At 40.0% G+C, this 22,791-nt stretch overlaps 1 protein-coding gene and 1 non-coding gene across 6 annotated transcripts in view; both read right to left on the reverse strand.

The window, feature by feature from the left end:
* CTNNA2 (catenin alpha 2) overlaps window positions 1–22,791 on the reverse strand; it is a 1,118,632-nt gene that overhangs the window by 712,836 nt on the left and 383,005 nt on the right. For all 5 annotated transcript variants that reach the window (XM_040458373.1, XM_040458375.1, XM_040458374.1 and 2 more), the window contains exon 7: window positions 4,277–4,480. In XM_040458373.1, the coding sequence (XP_040314307.1) occupies window positions 4,277–4,480 (204 nt within the window). The remainder of the gene's footprint in view (window positions 1–4,276; window positions 4,481–22,791) is intronic.
* Window positions 17,942–18,150, reverse strand: LOC121019315 (small nucleolar RNA U3). The gene has a single exon (XR_005785530.1). It is a non-coding gene; the product is annotated as a small nucleolar RNA U3 (small nucleolar RNA).

Here is a 22,791-nt window from a genome sequence, read left to right on the forward strand (position 1 = left end):
ATTTTAACTACTTATAAAAATACAATTAAAAAATAACCTGACACATTTTAACACAGCAGAGACAAGTCATTACTTTATGCCACCTGATTCTCTGCCATCATTATGCAATTAAACTTTGATGGTTTAAAAAAATGATAGTTCGGCATTAGTCTTAAAAACAATTTAAAGCAACACAGGGTGTCCATGCATGTCACACTGAACCAGACCACACAGCACCACAACACACAAAGTCCAGGCACATATGATTATCACATATTCTCACCGAAACCTACCAGCAAATGGTGCACAAATAAGTAATGGTTTAACACATCTCTCTATTGTTCCGCACTTAGGTTTAGTAGTGAGATTACTATACTTTGCTAGTCTTTTATAAGAATGTGAGTAGTTGGATATTTTTGGTGATACAACTTTGAAACAAAATTTTTCTACTTCGCTCCCTTTCCAAATGCAATCTGTCTAGCAAAGTATCCAGGCATGGCAAAGTGAGCTCTTTACAAATGGTTACATCTGAGAAAATCGGAATTTTCTGTGCAAGCAAAGCCAGATGAACATACCAACTAAAGATACCACACAGGGTGGCTGTTAGAGCCGCAACGGCCATTCACACGGATCGATGTCCATTTTGTGTTCATAAAACAGACACATTTCTTCCCAACACTCTCCAAATGAATTCCCATTCCATTAAAGTGAAAGTCAAATTCCATGGAACGCAGCACAAGCCCTGGGTAGTCAGACACATTGTAACCTTGCAGAACCGCTTTCTGCTGGCCCCACTCATTCCTAACAGCCATGATCGTGGGCCCATGAAGGTTCCTTGGCACCTGCTCCCAAGGTGCTTAATCTTGCTGTTACTTTCACCTCAAGTGCTCTTTGCTCCCTCACCTCCAAAAGGTCTTTGAACAAAAATATCTGCTCAATGAACACTTTCCAGGCCATCCTTATTTACAGCCACACCCCATGCTCTCTGTCTCCCTGTTTTACATTCTCCTGTGTCACTTGTCATCATCTGAAAGGGCCTTGGTGCAAATTATTGTCTCCCCCAACTAGAGGGTAGAGAACAGAGAATTTTGTCTATTTTATTCCCTTCTATAAGCCAGGAACTTAGAACAGTGCCTGGCCCAAAGTAGCCAAAACACATTTGTTGAATGGATATAATATTTGAACCCACCATAAAATCCTTATCAATAAAATACCATGTCTAATTGTTGCCTATCTTAGGACCACTTTTAAGATTTTTTAATGAAAAAAATTTACTGCCACAGGAAAAAAAAACTGTCTAAAATTGTAAGTTACAGAGAAAAGTTTATGTCTTCATTATAATTTGGCACTATTTATAGTACTCAGCATAATACTCCAAGCACCACTCTGATGGCACTCATCCAAAGGCCACACATCTTTTGGAGAAAGAGTCATTATCAGTCTTCAAATATGGACAAATACATTCTATTTAAAGGAGGATTCTTTAAAGAACCTTCTCATTTGGGCTTACATCACCAACTTGACAAAACAAGGCGACGCAGGGCTTTTATTTTCTATCACAGCCATACTCTGTGACCATAATTTTTGCCACACGCATCTGTTTACCCAGTGCTTTTTTCTCTTACCAGTTTCTCTGAAGTGCCTGATTTTTGTTACATCTTCAAATCATACACACACACACACACACACACACACACACACACCAATTTGTATATACCTTTGTGAAAATAGCTAACGCACAATGCTAGCTCCTGAGCTCCATGGAACCCATGGCACATGGCCCATGCAGACACCTTCCCCTAATCACTTAGTACACAGCTCTCCCTGCCAGTCTCCATCTCCCTGCACTGGATATGGCTCGGCATTTCTGAGATTCTAGAACAGCTTTGCCTACAGGTGAGCTTCACAAGTTGAATGTTCATCAGTGAAAGATCAGGACATTTTTAGAATCCTCAAGTCTCAGTTATGCCCATTTTTAAATCTTTTCTTCTCTATGTAATACTTTATCCTAATGATATTATTTAGCTCATTAAGATGAAAATCTGCAGAGTGATAATTTGATAATACATTTACTCCCACAGCTCACAAACGTTAAAAAGAAGTGTCTTATAACCAACAGCCTAGGCACCACTAATTTACTGGTTACTGTTAAATACAATAGACTTTCCAGTCAAGGCATAGAAGTGTATGTGGGGTTTATAGTCCTATATGCCATACCCAAACATAAATTGGTATTTTCAAAGTAGAAATGAGAGCACTGGGGAGATATATAAAGCTGATGCAGCTGCATCCAGTTCTACCTGGAAATCACCAAAGAAGCGTGAAGTTACACAGTTTACATCAAAGTCAACAGGAGGTATTTTAGCTCAAGGCTTTGATCCTGATGGTTCAAAGTGAAGAGAATTTGCACACATTGAAATTTAAGCACTAAACCCGCCCATGTATTATCTGTAACCATATCAAAGTAGAAACCAAGTTTTCATAACACAAAATACAAAACATTCCTGTATCACAAGGTTGTGAAGAGAAAAACAAGCACCTAGAGTCAATAAAATACAAAAATCCATAGCTCTGCTGATCTATAGGAGTTTACACTGAAAGAAAAAAACTTCTACTTCACAGGATTCTAGACACCAACCTGAAAATTGCATGTCACTTCTCAATCAATTCTCGTTTAGTCACGTTCTGTGATTACTATTCACAGGAATATACTTTTTTCCCCCAGAGTTATTCATATTGACATCTTAAGCATCGCTGTGATCTCTGTTTCTACTTCTTCTTGGGCAATAATTCTTCATGGATAGAAATACCAGTATGCCTTACTATAAACCAAATTCCATATGCAAGTAAGTAACCTACCACTATTCTGTTAAAAACAACAAACATAGAGTCCCAGATTTTATAAGCATTCTTTCTTGTTAAATCCACTATTCAAAAAATTCACTCAGCATAGGAGACAGTGGCAGTCAATATTTCTAGCTTTACTCAGCGTAGCACCCATAAACCAAAGTCGCAGAAAGTATTGGCCATCCATTGTCATATGGAGAAATCCTCATAAGCATCCACATTAGACATCCATACCTTATTCTTTGTGTGCTGGAAAGGGGCAAGTCTTCCCAAATCAAAGAATCTGAAGGTTGATGGAAAGGAGACAGATTTTTGGTTTTCAGGTTGTAGGACATTCTACATCTTTTTGTTTTCTAGGTCAAAGCTCTCTGGAGTCTGGCAGGAGCAGACAGTTCCTGTCAATGCTGACTCCTGGCTCTACCCGTAGGCTGCAGGTCAGCAGGGTTGGGGGCAGGTAATAAGAAGTATTGGGCTGGAGGGAGGCCAGGGTTGACTGCATTGTCTCAGTGCTGCCTCATGGTGCTCCAACAGGACCCAGCATGGGCTTCAAGAGCCATGAGCAGGTTTCCAGTGTCCCTGCTCCCTGCTTGACCACCATACAGAGCATTCCTTCAACATGTGATGTCAAGACCTCACTGTACCTACATTTTGCCACTTTGTGCTGAATTCTCTCAAGCCTAGGAGTCCAGGACAGGAGAAACTCCAGATCATTCATGGTTGTAAGCAGTGGGCACCACCCACATAATCTTAGCTGAATGAAGGTAGCAAATCAATACAAACATAATTCAGTGCCTTTCACAACCAAGAATATGGATTTCATCTTCTCTGCATAGTTTTCAGGTCTGTAACGACCATCCCACTTTACAACTGTAGGAGAGGACAGCTACTGCCTGTGCTGCAAAATCGCTGGATATCACTAATACCCATTTGAAGGCCTAGAGATTGATTCTCATAAGGACTTCCAGCTGCACAATGAATCAATACTTCTTCCACGTTGCATTGCCACTGGAACCTTTCCACCTAAACCAAGTCTGTATAAACATTTGATAACCTATTATGCTTATCAATGCCTCCTAAGGACGACGATGAGCATCTATAGCCACGCTTTGTACAGGAGGACTTCATTAGATCCTCAGTTATTTCCATCCACCATCCATTTTTTACCGATTGCCATCTTACCTCAATCCAGGGTCAGCCATCAAAATGACCACAAAATCATTCAAGTAAACAGCCAAAGTTCTCACAACAAGTCTCTTCCACCACTCTCTTCCCTGCTAACAGTGCATCCTGAGCTGAGCTCAGGACACTACCCTCCCTAAGTGGTTCTTCAGTCTCACCTGACTCTCTCCAGACAACACCTGTCCCCTCTTCCTGCTATGCACGCTTTCCTAAAAGCCACCAGACGGTGCCCAAACCCACCAGACGTGGAGCCCCGGAGCCCGGGACTTACGTTGTTCATGTACTCGCTGAGCAGGTCCTGGAGCGCCTGCCGGACGGCATTGCACTCGGCCACGATCCTCTCGCGCCGGTCATCACGTGTGCAGGATGAGTCTGCCATGAGCGCCGCGCCACTGATGATGCTCTCCAGCCTCTCCTCTAGGGACGGCCGGAACCTGGCCTCGCTGAACGTCATGGGGTCCAGGATTATCTTATTCTGAAAGCAGCACCATGAAAGAATTAGAGAAGAGACGACTGCCTTTGCACACTGTTTTCTAAACCAGAAATATCCAAGGCAAGACTCTCCACAGAGAAGTAGCTGGTTGCTTTGAGAGACACCAAGGTGGCCTTGACCAAGTAGCAACTGTCTGTAAGAGACTCTCCCCTAAATCTAATCTTCAGGTAGAAAACAGCACATCTTGTTTCAAGAACATGTTCTTGAAAAAGGCTATCCTCAATCAAAGAGTTTTCAAATGAGATTGTGACACGGGTTTTCGTTTTTGTTTTGTTTTTTTTTACATTCATAGCCTTCAGGGAAAGCAAATTTTATTGTAGCACTTTGAAGGATTAAGGGAAGATTTTAGAGGCCCAGAGCTGAACATTATTTGTAATCAATAACTTAAAGATGCATTAGTGGTGACTAGTGTACATGTTCTATCTACTTCATGAGAAGTGGGGAATCCCAACAAAGGAAGCCTTGTGAAACCTTGGCAAATAGCATCCAATGGACAGATACTGTACAGGTTACTTCCCACTAGACATGAACATATTTTGTATAAAAAACTAGTGTTCTAGAAAAAGCTTCATTGTATGTATGTGGAATTTGTCACAATTAACTGACAGCATCATGATAGAGACACTAGCATGTTCTGAAGGAGCCTACCTAAGGGGAAAATAGAGATACTTCTTTACAAGAAAGTGTTGTAGAGAATTTAAGCTTCACTTTGCCCCTGCTAAGCCTGAGGAGCTTGGAAACACCTAAGTGGGGATATCCAGTGGTGGACAGAAATATGTATCCAGAATTCAAGAGACAGATTAACCTGTATGAGGACCTGGGAATCATTAGGGTTATCGGGACACAAGGCAGTAACTGACATACTAATAATGTGAATAGAATAATAAAACCAAATAAGACCCAATGAATACCAATTCCTGGGGGGTGCAGAAGGATAGGAGTCAATAAAGGAGATCATAGAGGCCCCTGGGTGGCTCAGTCGGTTGAGCGTCTGACTTCGGCTCAGGTCATGATCTAACAGTTCATGGGTTCGATCCCCGCATCGGGCTCTGTGCTGACAGCTCAGAGCCTGGAGCTTGCTTTGGATTCTGTGTCTCCCTCTCTCTCTGCCCCTCCCCTGCTCACACGGTCTCAAAAAATAAATAAAAACGTTAAAAAAGAGTTTTAAAAAAAAGGAGATCAAAGATAGATAAATAGCAGAACCTGAAGAATATTATTCTCAGCAAGTCAAGGGAGTGGAGAGACATGAAGCGTGTGATAACAACATGAAATAGAGGCAAAGCGGACTTTTCCGAATGGTTGGTTTCCACTGGGGACCCCTTTTCTGCTCAGAACAAGGAAGATCATTCTAACAACGTTAAGTAGAGTGCAAAGACCTGCTCTAGCAAATGGTATGCTCACGTTCACTGGAGATGCACACTCAGAGGTCCAAGGACCGGAGTGGTGGTAATGGAGTCAATGGTCTAACGACCCTAGGATCCTATGGCAGGACTGCCATTTCATTGCTATGTCCTTTGACCACATAATTCCTTAAGTGTTCGTCAAATTTTAAAAACTCATATTGCCTACTAGAGTGCTTAGTGCTAAAAAGACAGTGGAGACTATGAAAGACACTTGTGTGATTTTCTTCTAAAGGAATATAAAATAATTGCTTAGTTTTTACTAAATAAGTTTGACTATGTGCTCTGGTAAAGTGTGCCCTGACCCTCCAAAGTATCCTAAGGTAGTTGCTGAAATTTGTGCTCAACACATCAGTGTCTCTGACTCTCTGATTCCTGTTATAAAGGAAGATGCTGTCAGCACAAAAGCTAGGAGGTCCTGAGGAGTGAGTGCAAGCAGGTGGTGACTTGGAAGAAAGAAGCATCCACTAGACAGAGACAAGGTATGAGGTCCCCTGGCATCTTGGATTTCCTAGGTAATTACTCACTGATCAAAGCTCTCTCTTCAGTGTAGAAGGCAAACACACGAGCTTGTGCAAACAGAAGATAAGCTATCCTGTAGTGCGTTTTGGCTTAAAGACCAGCTTCACATTTGTGCTCAGATCTTAGAAAGAAGATGCTTCTTACTTAACTCAGAATAGTGCTACTCAGACCCTGTATCTTGTACACTAGTAACCCTCCCAACAGTGTCAAAAAATCACGAAGAGGGCTCAGTATAGTGGATGGCTTTGCAGGGTATATCATGATGGGAGATTCCCAAAGGAAGGCTGAAAGGAGAACATTGGTGTTCCTGCCACACTGGCTATCTGTACCAGAGCTGTGTCTGCAGTGACTCTTCCCAAGGGCATTCCTTTGAATTCTTTCTCACTCCCTCTTTCTACTGTTTTTGATTAATGCATTTATGGTAATTTTATCATGTAACATGCATTAAGTACTGATATTCTAAACACCTGATGAAGATATAATCAGACTATTTTCTTTTATAGAGATTATTGATCTTCAAAGAATTTTTTTTTTCTTTTAGAGAAATAGCACATGTGCATGAGCAGAGAAGAGGGGCAGGGGGAGAGAGAGAAGGGAGAGAAGGAGAGACAGAGAGACACAAGGAATATCCCAAGCAGGCTCCAGGCTCAGGGTAGGGCCTCATGTGAGGCTCCATCCAACGACCGTGGGATCATGACCTGAGCCAAAATCAAGAGTCAGATGCTCAACCGACTGAGTCAGCCAGGTGTCCCTCTAAGAACTCTTTTGCAGAAACTCCTATTCACATAAAACATAATGAAAATCATTCGTTCTGCTTAGAGGTTTCAGGAGACTCTTCAGCATCATATACCAGTTCTATCACAGATTTTTTTTATTATATGTTGTACTAAAAATATAAAGAAGTGCAATTTGATGGAAATATACAGAGGTAAATTTGAACTCTTCAGTAAGAGCAACTGTGAAACAGTTTCTGTGCAGAACAGAGGAAAATGTACTACTGTCATTAGAACATTACTTCCTAAATTATTTTCCACGGAACACTGAGCTTAGAGATGTAATGTTTTGATGAAAAAATAAGGTTTCCCAGGCCAATATGTTTTGAAAATACTGCAAGGCTCAGAGGAAATTATCACATGACATGCTTTAGGGGAGTTATGCATTAAAGGAGTCAGTTTACAGCAGCATTCCTCAGACCTGTTTAAGTAAAGAGAGGGTTCTGTTTATAATGTATGCATTACCTAGGACAACCCAACACACTTTAGGAAACATGGAAATGTGAGCGGAATGATCTTCCCCCTTGCCACGACCCAAGGCTGTCATGAGAGTAAATGCACCAAGGCAGTGAGCTTGAAAAATGCCGCATAAAAATTACACTGTTCATCACATTTCTAATGGAATTATTCATTATTTATAGATTACAGGGGAAAAACGTTTCAAACAATTTCCCCGGAAAAGAAACAGTAAATGTACAATATTCTCTTCTGTATCTGGGGTGGAGACAGGAAGCATTGCAACGATAGACAGGAAGGACTGCCAGGGAGAAGCCACTCAGGAGAGAACAGGCATAAAGGTAAAGGGAAGTGTGCATGGGTGTGTGTGCATTGCCTATGTGTGTTTCTGAGTGGGTGGCTTTATGTTGTATGTAATGGGCGGAGGGGGATGATGTGTGGTGTAAGGGACGGCGCATGGGTTGGTTGTGTGGATGATGGGTATGTGTTCAGAAAACTGGCCAGATCTCAAACAGGCTTTAAAAAATAAGAAAACACACACGCACACACACACAGCCAAATGAATCCAGAGGCTTAAGGACTAGAAGAAAAGACTCTATTTATAGTTGCTAAAGCAATAGGAAAAAAAACTCCTCGAACTGAATCCTGATCAAGAAATAGAAAGAATGAATGTCAAAGCTGGGAGAGGGAGAAATATTTGCTTCTGCAGTATTTGGGAATGACTTAAACATCTAGCAGGTGTCTCTGCTAGCACACTTCAGGTCATTTCAGACAGGTAAAAAGGCTCTTTCCTGCATCAGTACAGCCTGTCTTCGACTCTCTGTGCGGCTGCCCTCTTCTGGCGGGAAGGGGCGTAGCAGCGTTATGGATCAAAACTCTCCTGGTCATGGAGTATTTTAAGTTGGTAACATGCTAACACCAGAGAAGGGCAAGGCCAAGGCTTTCTCTCTCCCTTTAGACAAAGGTGCGCCCCTGTGATAGAATTTTATACTGTTTCCTACTATTCTGACTTATTTTAATCCACTGAGATTTTACATTTTAAATGTCTAAGTCTCTTGTTTGCCTTCTTTAAGCTCATTTAATCTTTTTATCCTTTTGATCTCTTAGTTCCATCTTATATTGTCATTTTAGCTCATTTTAAAATGGCAAGCCTACATTTCTCAATCTTTTTCTTTTTAAAAACGAGACTTTAATTTCTTTCTATGTCCTCTATTTTTATTCTGCTTTTTTGACTTGCATAATATTTTGTGTTTTGTGAGTTTTACTTATCGTGTTCTTTATTAACATCTTTACTTTTAGAAAATGATTGTTTCATTCTTACAGGTTAAGGAGTGGCAATTGGAAAGAAGAGCCTTAAAGACAGCAGCCACAACAATTCATCCCTAAGCAAAGAAGGCTAGGATACTATCCTTCCATCAAGTAAGTCAGTGCAGTAATGGTCTATTACATAATTGATCTCCCATTATTTCTACTGTTGAATTCTATAAAAAATTTAACCTGAAATAATTTATGAGTCCATACAGTTTAAGACCAGTACCCAGAATAATACATATACCTTCTTCCCCTCACATACCGTTATTAGAAGACACCTGCTTTTGTTTTCGTTTTTTTTTTCCACGTTTTTATTTATTTATGGGACAGACAGAGCCAGAGCATGAACAGGGGAGGGGCAGAGAGAGAGGGAGACACAGAATCGGAAACAGGCTCCAGGCTCCGAGCCATCAGCCCGGAGCCTGACGCGGGGCTCGAACTCACGGACCGTGAGATCGTGACCTGGCTGAAGTCGGACATTTAACCGACTGCGCCACCCAGGCGCCCAAGAAGACACCTGCTTTTGAATCACAGCTATCATCCATTCTCTCTACAGGGAGTTATGTGATCTCGGTTTCAGTACAATCATGGGATAATGAGTCATGCCTGATGCAGGCTGGTACAGTAGGAGGCAGCCAAGAGACCTTTGTAAAGCAAGAGGCTGTATACATTACAAATGGTTTGAGAGGTCTACGATTCTGTGCTCTTGATATTACTATCTCTAATGGAAGAGAAAAAAATGACACCAGGATGTTGTGCCATGGTCATTCAGATTTGACCTCAGGATTTGAACACAAGTCTTTTGACTTTAAGCCCAGCATTGCTATATCAGATTGCCCACAATTGGCTGAAATGATTCTCATTAATCACAATCATAAAAAAAAAAAAAAACTATTTAATACGTCAGCTATGCAACTCTCCTAAACCAAATATAATGGCATGAGTATCATCTGTCATACTGTTTTGTGTCGTGTGGGTTACCTTGTCCAATAACTAACTGAGAGTACAACCATTCATTCCAAAATTGGCATCAGTTGGTATGGATATCTGAAGGTAGAGACTAAATAATTCTTTATTTCAAGAGGTTTACTGTCCACTCAAAAATAAAACCAAAAGCATGCACAACCAATCCTAATTTGGAAAACATACCAATGATGATAAGGGATCACTGAGTAATGGCAATTTGGGAGGTGGGAGGTAAAGACATGTTTCCGGAGATTATCCCTTAGCTGAGGCCTGAAGCAGGAAAAGTACTTGACCAAGCAAAGTCAGGGGCAGGAATTGGGAACAAATGCCTGGAGATGAAGGATATCTTGGCATATGAAGAATATCACAAAAGGTTTATTGAAGCTGAAGTGTCAAGCGTGAAGTCATAGGTTTGGTGCCATGGAGGTGCCCCAATCAGTTCTCCTTTAAGAGAAACTTCCACGTGAGCACAGTTAATGGACTGCTTCCATCTGTGCACCTATAGATCCATCACCATTTCATAAGAAGCCACACTTGACCCCAGGTAGCCTTTGTCAATTGCCAAGCCCAATCAGGCCACTTTTGCATGATGGGGACTTGCCCAACGGGCAACCTCTGCTCCTGCTCTGGATTTTCCTCTGGCCTGAGACACTGTCACAACTGTGTTGAGGCTCTTCCTACAAAATCCGTTTCTTCTTGCTCTCCTTACACAAGTGTTTGACCTGCACTGCAGTCAAAAATCTCTCTCAGCTGATTCTGCTGGTCCTCTCCCACTTTACCCTTCACAGGAAAATCTTCCTTATGTATCTGATCCCACTTACCTTGGCATTTGCTTCTCCAAAGATGTGAATGGACCAAAATAGGAATAGGAGACAGAGTTTGTGAAAAGAGCCCAGGCACATTCTGAGAGACTTCTATGCCATGTTAGCAAGCTTTCACTTTGTCAACCCTACGTCAGACAATGAAGAGTCATCAAGAGTTTGAAACATGAGAGTCATATAATCCTGGGTGGTTTTAGAAAGCTTCCTCTGGCAGTTAGGGAATTAGCTTTGGCAGGACTAAAAGTAGAATTCTTCAGAGCAATTGCCAAGCCTTTAGAACCACCCCCCCAAAAAATGGGGAGAGTACAAGATCGTATTTATGCAGATAAAGAGTACATATTGCAGGACACAATTCAACCTGCAAAATTTGAAGATATACATCCTATGAGAATAAAGAAGAAACCATCAAAGATAAAACCTAAATTTATACCATGGGCAACATGCACAGGGCAGGAGCCAGCAAGCTATATCCTGGATGTCAGCTTCCTATTTTGTAAATAAAGTTTTATTAGAACACAACCAGGCCTGTTCGTTTACATACTGGCCATTTTCACACTACAATGGCAGAACTGAAACGTTTGGACAGAGACTGTGTGGCCCACAAAGCTTGGAATATTTACGACTGATCCTTTAAGAAAACATTTGCTGACCTTGACAATCATAAAAGATAGCAGGTGAAGAAGAGTAGGTTTAACATGCCTGTGTTTCATTTACATGGAAAAGTCTGGTGGAAAGTTGGCTGTAAGGGTATGAAAAAGGGCCATCTATAGAGATGCAGGACCATCAGAATAAAGGCGGGAGCAGAAGCCATGAAAATGGGTACGATATCCCCAGGGAAAATAACAGCATGAATAGTGAGTCCAAGACACAACATCAGGAAGCCCTCAATGTATAGTAGACAAAAGGAGCTCACAAATGATACTAAGAATGGCCACAGAGCTCTGACTAGATCCCAGAGATTTCATGAGCACAGTTGACAAGGGAAAACAGTAGGGAAGTCTACAAAGAGAGCAAGTAAGCTCAAGACTGAAAATACCCATGGAGTTTGAAAGCTAAGAAGTTACTGGTGATACATCAGGCGTTTCGGTGTGCATATCTGTGGGCTGTACGTATTTACAAATACATTAATCCAAAAGCCACAGACTCAATGTAAAATAATAGAAGCAATCTGACTAATGTTGAAACAAAACAAAAAAAATTGCAAATTTATAAAAATTATTTAATATCTTTCTGAAGGTTCTAGAAAACACAATTAGGAAAGGTAAAGAAGGGCATTAAAAGTTGAAAGAAGGGGTGCCTGGGTGGCTCAGTCGGTTGGGCGTCCAATCCGGCTCAGGTCATGATCTCACGGTCCGTGCATTCAAGCCCCGCATCAGGCTCTGGGCTGTAGTTCGGAGCCTGGGGCCTGCTTCAGATTCTGTGTCTCCCTCTCTCTCTGCCCCTCCCCCACTCATGCTCTGTCTCTATCAAAAAATGAATAAACATTAAAAAAATTTTTTTTAAAGTTGAAAGAAGAAGATAAAATAATTTTTGGAAATGTTATACCTATTAACTTGGAAAAAAATAAGAATCAACCAAAAACTCACTACAAAATAATTTTTTCATAAAGCCACTTGTATCAATATGCAAAATTAACTGCCTTCATATATACAAGGAATATCTGATGGTAAGACCCAATTTACAATAACAAGATTTGCAAAACAAAACAAGGAAAAAAATGCACTTAGATGTCCATTAGAGGAAGCAAGTAATGTGCTTAAGGAGAGAAGGAATTGTCCAGCCTCAGAGCAAAATGCAGAGCTGAAATTACAGCACATTCCCTACAGCTCCAGAGTCTATGATCTAGCCACTGCATTACATTGTTTCTTTCATGTATCCTTTGGCATGCATGATGCAAATCACCATGACGAAATTAATGAAATAACCACTTCTCCATCTCAGATACTCAATGGGGGTAGTACATGGTTGTTTCATACACGTTAAGAAGGTATGCAAACAGTCAACGATTACCAGGGATAAAAGCTCTCAAATGCTAGTTCATCCTATTCGTAATTACCTGTTTCAAAGTAGTCTGCATGTATTATGTTTGTCCTACCAAGAGGTGAAACACAAATATATCTTAGTCTTTCTTTGGCCAGGAATTAACTATCTTTAAGCTGAATTTGTATCTAATTGCACTCAAAGCCATAACTGAGCAAGAATGACATACCAAGTAAAATCTGGAGCATAACAGTAAAGTGTTTAGCTACAGTTACACCAGAAGAAAGACTCTAGCATAGGGGCACCTGGGTGGCTCAGTGGGTTAAATGTCTGACTTCGGCTCAGGTCATGACCTCACGGTTTGAGCTCCGAATGGGGCTTGCTGCTGTCAGCCTAGAGCCTGCTTCAGATTTTGTGTCCTCCCCTCTCTGCCCCTCCCCTGTTCGTCCTCTGTGTCTCTCTCTCTTAAAAATAAACATTAAAAAAGGAAGAAAAAGAAAGGCTCTAGCATATACCTAACTCTAATGGAGTGGTTTTATACCCACATATTAAGTTCCCAAGATTCTTAATGCCCAGATGAGAAAGGTCAAACTTTTTTTTTCTTTAGGAACCAAGAAACTGCTTGTTGAAAACTGGGACAAAATTTTACTTATGATCTTCAGATTTTCTGGCTCTCAATGTCAGTTAAACCCTTTAGATAATAACTTAGTCATCTCAAATACATACATAATTTTGAAAATTCCAAAAAAGAAAACAATTTTATGAAATAAATTATGTACTGATTTAATGATTCATTGCCCCAAGTCTAATCTTATAAACATGGAAAAGGCAAAAAGCAAATGCTAGTGGTATGAGAAAATCCTGTGGCTTTCTTAGTTGTCTGTGACAACCCGGGAAGATAAATGTGTCCTGGGATTTTTACTACCTTCATAGTTCAAGGTAGCAACCAAAAAATAAAAAAATAAAAAAATAACAACTTGTGCTGTTCTACCTCATATACACCAGACCCTCACCAGCTGCTGTGCAAGGTAACTATTCTGAATCAAACAAGTAGGAAACAAAGTCAACAGGCCTTTGTGCAGTTATTCACTTTCCTTTTCTGAAGATCTTAAAAAAAAATCTGAAGGAAGATAACATCAGTCAGACTCATTCTTCTAAAGAAGCAAGTCATTCTGATATGAAGTAATTAAAGCAGTTAATCAGGAAATCTCAAGAACAAGGCATGGTTAAGTGAGGCACTATGTCTCCTTTAATTATTCTGAGCTTTTCCCAGGAAAAGAGAACAATGTGTACGTGTCTTCACTTCCTTTCCCCTGTATCTTCATCCTCCGTTCACTCCTATTTGCCTCTGCAGATTTAAGTCGTTCACCTGGTCTCTGGGATCACTGGGCAGGTCCTGTTTCACTTCGACCACAGCCCTTCCTTCCTTCCTTCCTTCCTCCCTCCCTGTCTCCCTAGTTTAAAATTCGACAGTCCCTCTGTTTTCAAAGAGTACAAGGCCCTTTTGTCTGGCGGCCACAGGGACTTAGCCTCGGTGAAATTTGAAGAGACTGAGTGTGCCTAGGGAAACCCAAGTTTTGGGTTAGTTTACAGCTTCGTGCCTCTTAGAAATGGTCTAGATCATAGAAGGTCTCAGAGAGCCCTAGTGGGATTAAGGTGTGTTAACACATCTAATGTTATTGCTGTATTAATTATTGTGAAATACTGATGCAATCAGAAACAAAACAAGTGAGCAAATCCTGGCAATACCTATTAACTATTTACTACAGTGTTATCTAAACGAGGTCTGTTATCCCCTTAACGATATCTGACTAGTAACCCCCAAGGCAGTCTCTGAGTTGCCCATTAAAATGTCTACTGACAAAGGGAAAATAATGGAATTTCATAGCACTGACAATGGAGGATGAAAGCCAGCTATGGACAATGAAGCATGATCATAATTCTGACTCCAAGTGCCTTAAATACTTCTTTTAAAGACTAAAGTCTAAGATAAAAGCATAAATCAAGACCACTTTAATAAATTAACTGGGGTTTCTAAATCAAAAGCATGTTATTCGTTCAGTGTTGAACATTCATTCTCCCTGTAGTGTATCAATAATTAACACAGAAACATTTTCATCTTTTCATTCTGTGCCAAGCTCTCCTGATGAGAATCTTTCTATCTTTACACGAAAAGTTTCTCTTGGCCTAATTGAGGTAACATTTGGAGTGGAAAACAGTAAGGACTTTGAGTTTTAATTATCTATGTTTTATTAAGCTACAAAAACAAACAAACAAAAAACCTCTAACCTCCGTTTTAGATTTGACTTAATTTTAAAATTGCACAGTACCTTATTGATTTCCTCTCTTTCTTCTCAGGCATATACTTAAAAATAAACTAATTATTCCATTTATCTACTTAAGATATTATTTGCAATTAAACAGCTCAGTTTAATCAGAAATAAATGACAATGATAATGACTTGATAATTATACAGCACGTTTTATTCTTAGATATTTAATTTTTTTAAGAGAAATCTAAGTGCACAGGAATTTCATTTGAGAGGAGAAACTGATTATTTAGGAAGACAGAGTTATTTACTAAAGTTAATGCACAAAAAACAATGAGTGAAAGTCCAGTTATGGGATGTCCCTACCTGACGTTGTAGGCCAGTGGAAGCTGGCTGCATTTTCCCTAATTCCACCTGTGAATGTTGCTGAGTTGCTGTGGGCGTTTCATGACCATAGTTTCAAGTTCTGACCAGAACAGTGGTTGACAACTAACCACAGTAAAGCAGGGCAAAGGTAATCATCCTTAGTTTTACCTTATGGACTGACAGGAAAGCCAGTGTCCAAAATGCATTTAATTGAATCAACTATTTAGAGAGCCAAAAAAAGAAAACTTACTTTACCCTCTTGCTGAAAATACAGTCACAGTCTCTTTTCTCTCCTTCAACTCTCTACATTGTCAACTTTTTTGTTTTAAGGTTATTTATTTATTTTGAAAGAGGAGAGAGAGAATCCCAAGCAGTCTCCGTGATGCCAGCAAAGAGACTGGGCAATGCAGGGCTCTATACCAGAAACTGTGAGATCACAACCTGAGCCAAAATCAAGAGCAGGGTGACTAACTGACTGAGCCACCCAGGTGCCCCAACCATCTTTTTAATTCAGCTCTCATCCTCTCTGCCCTGCATGTGGGACTTACCACAATTTGCCATCCACTCCTCAAGTTGACTCGCCTATGCTTAACAAGCTCTGCTTTACTGTGGTTCTCCTTATACCCCTCTCAGGGCTCCTCCTCTTGTTTCTTCCTCATTTCTTCTTCCTCACTCTACCCCAGTAGCTGGTATATCGCAAGGTCCTGCTCCTTGTCCTCAGAAGTTCTCTCAACACCTCTTTCTTAGAGAGCTCAATGCTTTCCATATTTCCATTGTCATTATGTTCTCCATTCCCTATTCAGACCACTATCACCTCCCATTGATTCCACCATCAAGACTCCAAATTCGTCTCTTTTCTTGTGCAACTCTTTTCCCCCCAACAAACCACTCTCAAAATTCTGTTGAATCATATTACCCCACTGGCCCCAAATCGTCAATGCCTCCCCAACTACCTAATCACCAACCATCTGACAATTTAAGATGCTATAATCTCACCTGGTGGTTCTCTATTTCCATCATCTCTTTGAAAATATGTCAAAATCCCCTATATAACTAAGCCATGTGTTACAATTTTCCTCCAATCAGGATGTCATTTTCAGCAAGTATAGCCAAAAGAAATTCAAGCTCACAATGATTACTTCATGTTCAAGGTCCCCCCCACCCTGGCCCTCAAGATTCTCAACAATTTGACACCAGTCCCTGCTTCTCAAACTTCATCCCCTAGGACTCCCCTCGTGAACCACTGGATCCAGCCACAGAAGTTCCTGACTGCCTCACTCCATCCTCATGATGTTCCATGTGTTCCCACAGTTAATTATTCTGTTAAATATTCCAGTGCCTTCCTCCTTGTTGCTTCTGTGAAGCTCCCGTTGGACCCTTCTCAGGTAAGACTCCTCTGCGTGTACAAGGTTCTCTCAAGTCCCATTATTGAACTCCTTGTCATTTATCCAGCCTACCCATATGACTCTTATGTGACATTATGTATTGTTAGTGGTGTGTGTGTGTGTGTGTGAGTGTGTGTGTGTGTGTGTGTGTGTGAGAGAGAGAGAGAGAGAGAGAGAGAGAGAGAGAGAGAGAGAGAACGCACACACACCGGTTAGGAAGCTTTCCTTACAATTCAGTATCTTCTGGACCCAGCTGAGTGCTTCACACACAAGCAGATAAATACTTGATGATTAACAGATGATTTAGGGTTCATAAACAAAAATGTCATTTTTCCTACTTTTATCAAAAGGCCTCTGGAGCATTACATGGCACTATAGTGAACCTAGTATTTGCAGATGAATCCAGGTGGGTGGCCCTTCAGTCAGCGAAGCACCTATTGGTCTACCCTGATATTTCACGTGGCTCAGTGAGCTTGAGATTCAGAATTACCGACATGGGGTACATCACCTTTTGTGATGATAAATGTCACTTCTGTGGTCAGTGTGAGGCAGACTAGCTGAGGCCACTAAATCCTCCGGTTGGTGAACCGCCACTGTAAAATCCTTGATCCCGATTTATCTGAAAAAGCTTTTCTGAACTTCCAGAGGGTAGAAGCTACACCAGTAAGCATTCACAACGTGTGCACCTAAGTATAGATGGTTTATGTGAAGAGGGGAGTGTTACTGAGAGCAGCAACGTCACATACTTGAAAGTCTCACAAGCAGGATTGATTAAACCAGGGTCAGTTAGCAATGGCTTATGAGCCAAGTTAGGCCTGGCTATGCATTTTTGTATGGTTTATGGGCAAAGAATGTCTTTTACATTTATTTAAATTCTTTTTTAGAGGGGGCGCCTGGGTGGCTCAGTTGGTTAAGTGTCCTACTTCGACTCAGGTCATGATCTCCCAGTTTGTGAGTTAGAGCCCCGCGTCAGGCTGTGTGCTGACAGCTTGGAGCCTGGAGCCTGCTTTGGATTCTGTGTCTCCCTCTCTCTGACCCTCCCCTGTTCATGCTCTGTCTCTCTCTGTCTCAAAAATAAAGGTTAAAAAAAAATAATAACAGTGTCCCAAGGCCACTGCTAGATCCCGTCATTTAAAAATAAATAAATAAATAAATAAATAAATAAATAAATAAATAAATTCTTTTTTTAGAGAAACTACTCAGACAACGGGCCACTTTCCTCTTAGTCCCCTAAAGGAGGAGGGAACAATCATCAATGACAAGGGCAGCTGTAGAAACACCCAGAGTCAACTTCACAGTCAGGAAGGGACATTATTCCTCCTCCTCATGCTTTCAGGCACTCCACACTTAGAGAAACTTCTCTAGTGACAAACTTTAGAAACAATCCCTGAAAGTACAGTCTTCACATGTCCAATCATTGAAAAATCCATGGTCCTACCAACACGTCCCAGTTCTATCTAAAATTCCCTCCACTGTGATGTCCTTAAATATAAAAAAGATTAGGGGCGCCTGGGTGGCTCAGTCAGTTAGACATCCGACTTCAGCTCAGGTCGTGATCTCACAGTTTGTGAGTTTGAGCCCTGCGTCAGGCTCTGTGCTGACAACTCAGAGCCTGGAGCCTGCTTCAGATTCTGTGTCTCCATCTCTCTCTGTGCCTCCCCCGCTCGTGCTCTCTCTCTCTCACTCTCTCTCAAAAATAAATAAATATTTAAAAAAATTAGCAGCAAGGGAAAGGAATGAAGATATAACACGAACCCAAGAATTCAGCAACTGCGTAATTCGTTACTGGATTATCAAAGGTTGAATTTTTTTTTTTTTTTAGTTTAATAATAGGAGAAACAAACTTCTTATCCCAGAAATTAGTTACACTACAGGTCTGTGGTTTGGAATGTTAAATTATCCATTTAAAACAGAAAGTCAATTTATATTTCTCAGAAGCAATTATGACTTAATTGCTGTTATCAACCTAATAAATTACTAGGTGATTTCCACAAACTGGTTATACACTCAAATTTCATGTCTGATGAAAGAATAATTGTATCAATATTCTGCAAATATGAAAAGGAAATTGGCTCATTGGTCACAAGGGAAAGGCATACACCTTGAGTGTAAACTCATCTATCTTTTTCTGCCTTTTTTTAAGCAGGCAAATTAAAATGGGAAAGAAACAGTTTGTGTCTCACAGGAATAATGTGCAATATGTTAATTGCTTTTCAAATACCATAGCATGGCTCAAAAAATATTCTTTGTGTCTAATGAGAATGTCATGTACTCTTGTGAACTCTGTATTTTAATGTACATCTACTGGCAACAAGTTCAATTACATAGATTCTTTTTATAACACAAGAAAACAGATACCTGAAAAGGGTTAACCCAATCCAGAAGATCATGAATTTCTTTTGGAACATAACAATGGTCATGAAGACATGGAACATCTATTGTAGAGAATATAGCATATGGCAATAGTCCAGAAAGCTAAGAAGAAATTTAAAGTGGATAAATCATAGCCACTAAGATCAAAACAGTGAGCATATTCATTTCGGTACCCATTCAAGAAACATTTATGTCATGTCTGTGTGCTAACTGTGCAGATGAAAATATAAATGAGACCTGGTTTTTAATCTCCTCGTGCTCACATTTGGAAACATGAAACCAGAGACATAGTAACATATTTAATATTAATATGCACCAAGTATAATACTAACATCAAAGTAACTGGTTTCATTGTTTAGAGAATTAAGCTTCAAAAACTAAGCTACTCAAAGACGGATGAATATAAATATATTAGGTTAAAAAGAGAAGGAAGTTCAGACAGAGAAAATACCATGAGCGGCAGCACACAAACGAAATAGCCACTCTACATCTGACAACAAACAATTGTAGCAGAACATAGAATGGAAGGCAAAGAAAAGTAGAATAGGAAATGAGAGAGGTAGTCAGGGGCCTACTGAAATAATTTGATGCCATGCTAAGAACTTTAAAGTTTATCCTGAAGATAGAATTTTGCTGGCAAATAATGCAAAGCACCCTGTTTGCATTTTTGCAAAGGCAGACTGTCAGAGATAATGGAATATAAGGGAAGAAGTTGGGAGGGGGGGCAGGACAAGCAGTTAGGAAATTATCGCAATGATCCAGGCAAAATACATGGGCCTGAACTAGCCAGTGGTCAAAGATGAAGGTGTGAGGCCAAAGCAAGAGTTGTAAAAGGAACTGAATCAGAGGATTTCAAGATAAACTGAGGAGGAGAGTGGAGAAGACTCTCAATTTTCTGGATTGAATGATCACATTAAAAAAAAAAGACAGTACCTTTAGCTAAAAGAAAAATACAAGAAAATTTAGCATTGATGAGAGATAAAAAAAAAAAAAAAAAAACTAGATTTAGTCTGAGAACTTTTTTAGATGCTTGAAGTCATCCAAATTAACATGTCACATATGCAGCCGGACATAAGTCTGGAGCTCGGGAGAGGTTAGTACTAGAGAAACACATGTGGGGTACAAGAGATTCCAAGAAAAGAGGCCATTTAGTGGGAATCAGGTGGGGCAAAGGACAGAGCTCTAGGGAAAAGCCTTATTTAGGTGGCAGGAAAGAAGAGAAAACCAAGGATACTGAGGTATAATGGTCAGAGGCAAGAAAAAAATGAAGCAAAATGAGGTTATTCATGGAAGTCCAAGGGAACAGGATGTTGAAGGAAGAAGTCATCTGTGGAAAGAGATGCTTTAGGATGACAAGGGTTAGCTCCAAAGTTAAACCTACCCGAGTGGCTGGTTCCTAAGGCAGATGGCTTGATGACTTTAAGCTCTCCAAAATAGAAGATTCCAAGATAAAAGATATATTGATTCTAACCTAACCTTTGACCTTGCTAAAGTACATGGCAAGGTCAAATAGCTATTATTCTATTGCTATAATTACTATGTATCATTTTAAATTATTATCAACAACTTTTCACTATATCAGTACCTTTTCTCCTTCCTTAAATGTAAGTTCTGACAGTAATCACAACCCTTTGGCCAAACTGACTGACTCACTTTGCCTCATCTGCTATCCAGCAGGTACTGTCATTCCTTCATCCATATTCTTAATTTCACAAACACTTCTTGAGAGCTTACTAAGTGTGAGGCAGTGTTATGTACCAGAACTGAAACTGCTACCACAAAGTAATTTCTTTAATGGGACACAATTCAAAAGGATAGGAATTATTAAAACACATGAAAAACTTGGACATCTGCTGCTTTTAACTGTTCATGAAAAACTCCACGTGGAAAGGCATGGGTTGGAGTTGCTTGAAAGACAGGAAAAGTCTTATTACTTTTCAGCAATCTGTTAAGGAAAGGCAGCTGTGTTAGCTTTGTTGGCTGGATAAGGGCTGTTTACCTCAGCGTGTAGTACTAATTGTTAGTTCCTTTTGGTCTCTTCTTTTAGTCTCTCTCAATTTATCGATATTGCTATGTTCTTTCTGCCACTGAGACTCCTCTTGCTTTTCCCTATAGCCTCTCACCCCTCACCCTTGCCAACATCTCAATGGAAAAATTAATGGCTCAGCTCTCCCCACCACTTATCTGTTCTGCACATGGCACCTGTGTAAGGCCTGTACTACATGAATTTAAACTATTAACAATGTGTGTGGTTTTGCCACAGCTATTTATCTGCTAGAATATTCTGCTCCAGCCTGACAGCAGTTAAGTGATGAGAAAATTAGCCCTTCCTTACTGTAATTTACAAGGCTGTGCAAAGCTTAAGTATGGCACACAGATAGAAAATTGCATAGGAATTCCAAAGGATCTCTCCACTTTTCCCCAGTCCATTCCTGCACACAGATACCCTCCAGGTACTGATTTTAAATTAGTTACTCCTTACATAGAAATATAAAGAGTGGTCACTAAAGGATGACTATTTTATCATACATAACAATTATGCTCAGATAAAATTAATCTGTGTGCAATTCATATTTGCATAATTATAAATGCACAATCATAAATAAAACACAATGGACTTCAGAGGACTGCAGAATTAGTATTATTGGCATTAGTAAAAGAAATAGATGGTAAATCAAAGTTACTTGACATGATTTGGGAAACTATTTGACGGGTTTGGGTCTAACACAAGTACACACCAGTTTTATACCTTATTTTTTAGCATAGGTTTCACCAATAATAAAACTTTAATTCGCTTTTTCAAGTGTGTGGCAATTTGAATGCAGTTCTTTACCTTTGACTATAAATATCTAATATTGTAGAGTCTATTTCAGGAGATTTGTCAATATCTACTGAATTTATAATATAAAGTTTGTTAAAGTAGCAAACCTTGAAACTCAGTATCTAACTTTTAACCAAAGAACTGAATGTAGATCATTTTCCAAAAAGAAATCAATGTTAAAAAATTTTTAATGCAAAAATTTAATAAAAACTGTATCTCACTAGCACCTGGGTTAACTCATGTTTTAGTGTTTGCCTCAACCAGTCTACAAAATGTTTTTGTAGATGATGCCATTAATTCTAATAACCAACCTAGGTAACCATTTTACCAATGGAGACACGAAGGCTTAGAGACCTGCTCAAGCACCAGGAAAGACAGAGAGGTAACAAAGTTAGTCCCATTTGAAACACAAGACTAATGGCTTCCTCTGCTTCCAGACCCATGAACAACAGCTGATCTACCCGTATTGTGTGGGGACACTAGAAAGAATTTTAAATTTTCTTGTCAGACAGAGCAGAAGAGAAACATGGACACTTCTGGTTTTTAGAAAGAAGTTAGTAGCAATGTGAGAAAATGGGCTGAAGAAGGTTGGAAGGATGGAAAGAAAACCACTTGCTAGGCCACTGTCGAGATATGACAGGAAGATCTGGCAGAATCAAGTACTCCAAAATATTTATTAACTACTAATCATGGGTAAAAGATGACTGGGTGGAGGAGACTGCAACAGAATTTTCTCCTCAAGGATGTCCCAGCCCTATCTTGCAAGTAAGACTTGTATTTATGACCCTCATAAAATGTGATAAAGGCTAACGAAGGGGGGACAGATGAGGTGCTTTGGAAATTTACTTAG

This window comes from Herpailurus yagouaroundi, unplaced genomic scaffold, assembly GCF_014898765.1.
Source record: "Herpailurus yagouaroundi ecotype Mexico unplaced genomic scaffold, PumYag 221, whole genome shotgun sequence".
NCBI lineage: Eukaryota > Metazoa > Chordata > Mammalia > Carnivora > Felidae > Herpailurus > Herpailurus yagouaroundi.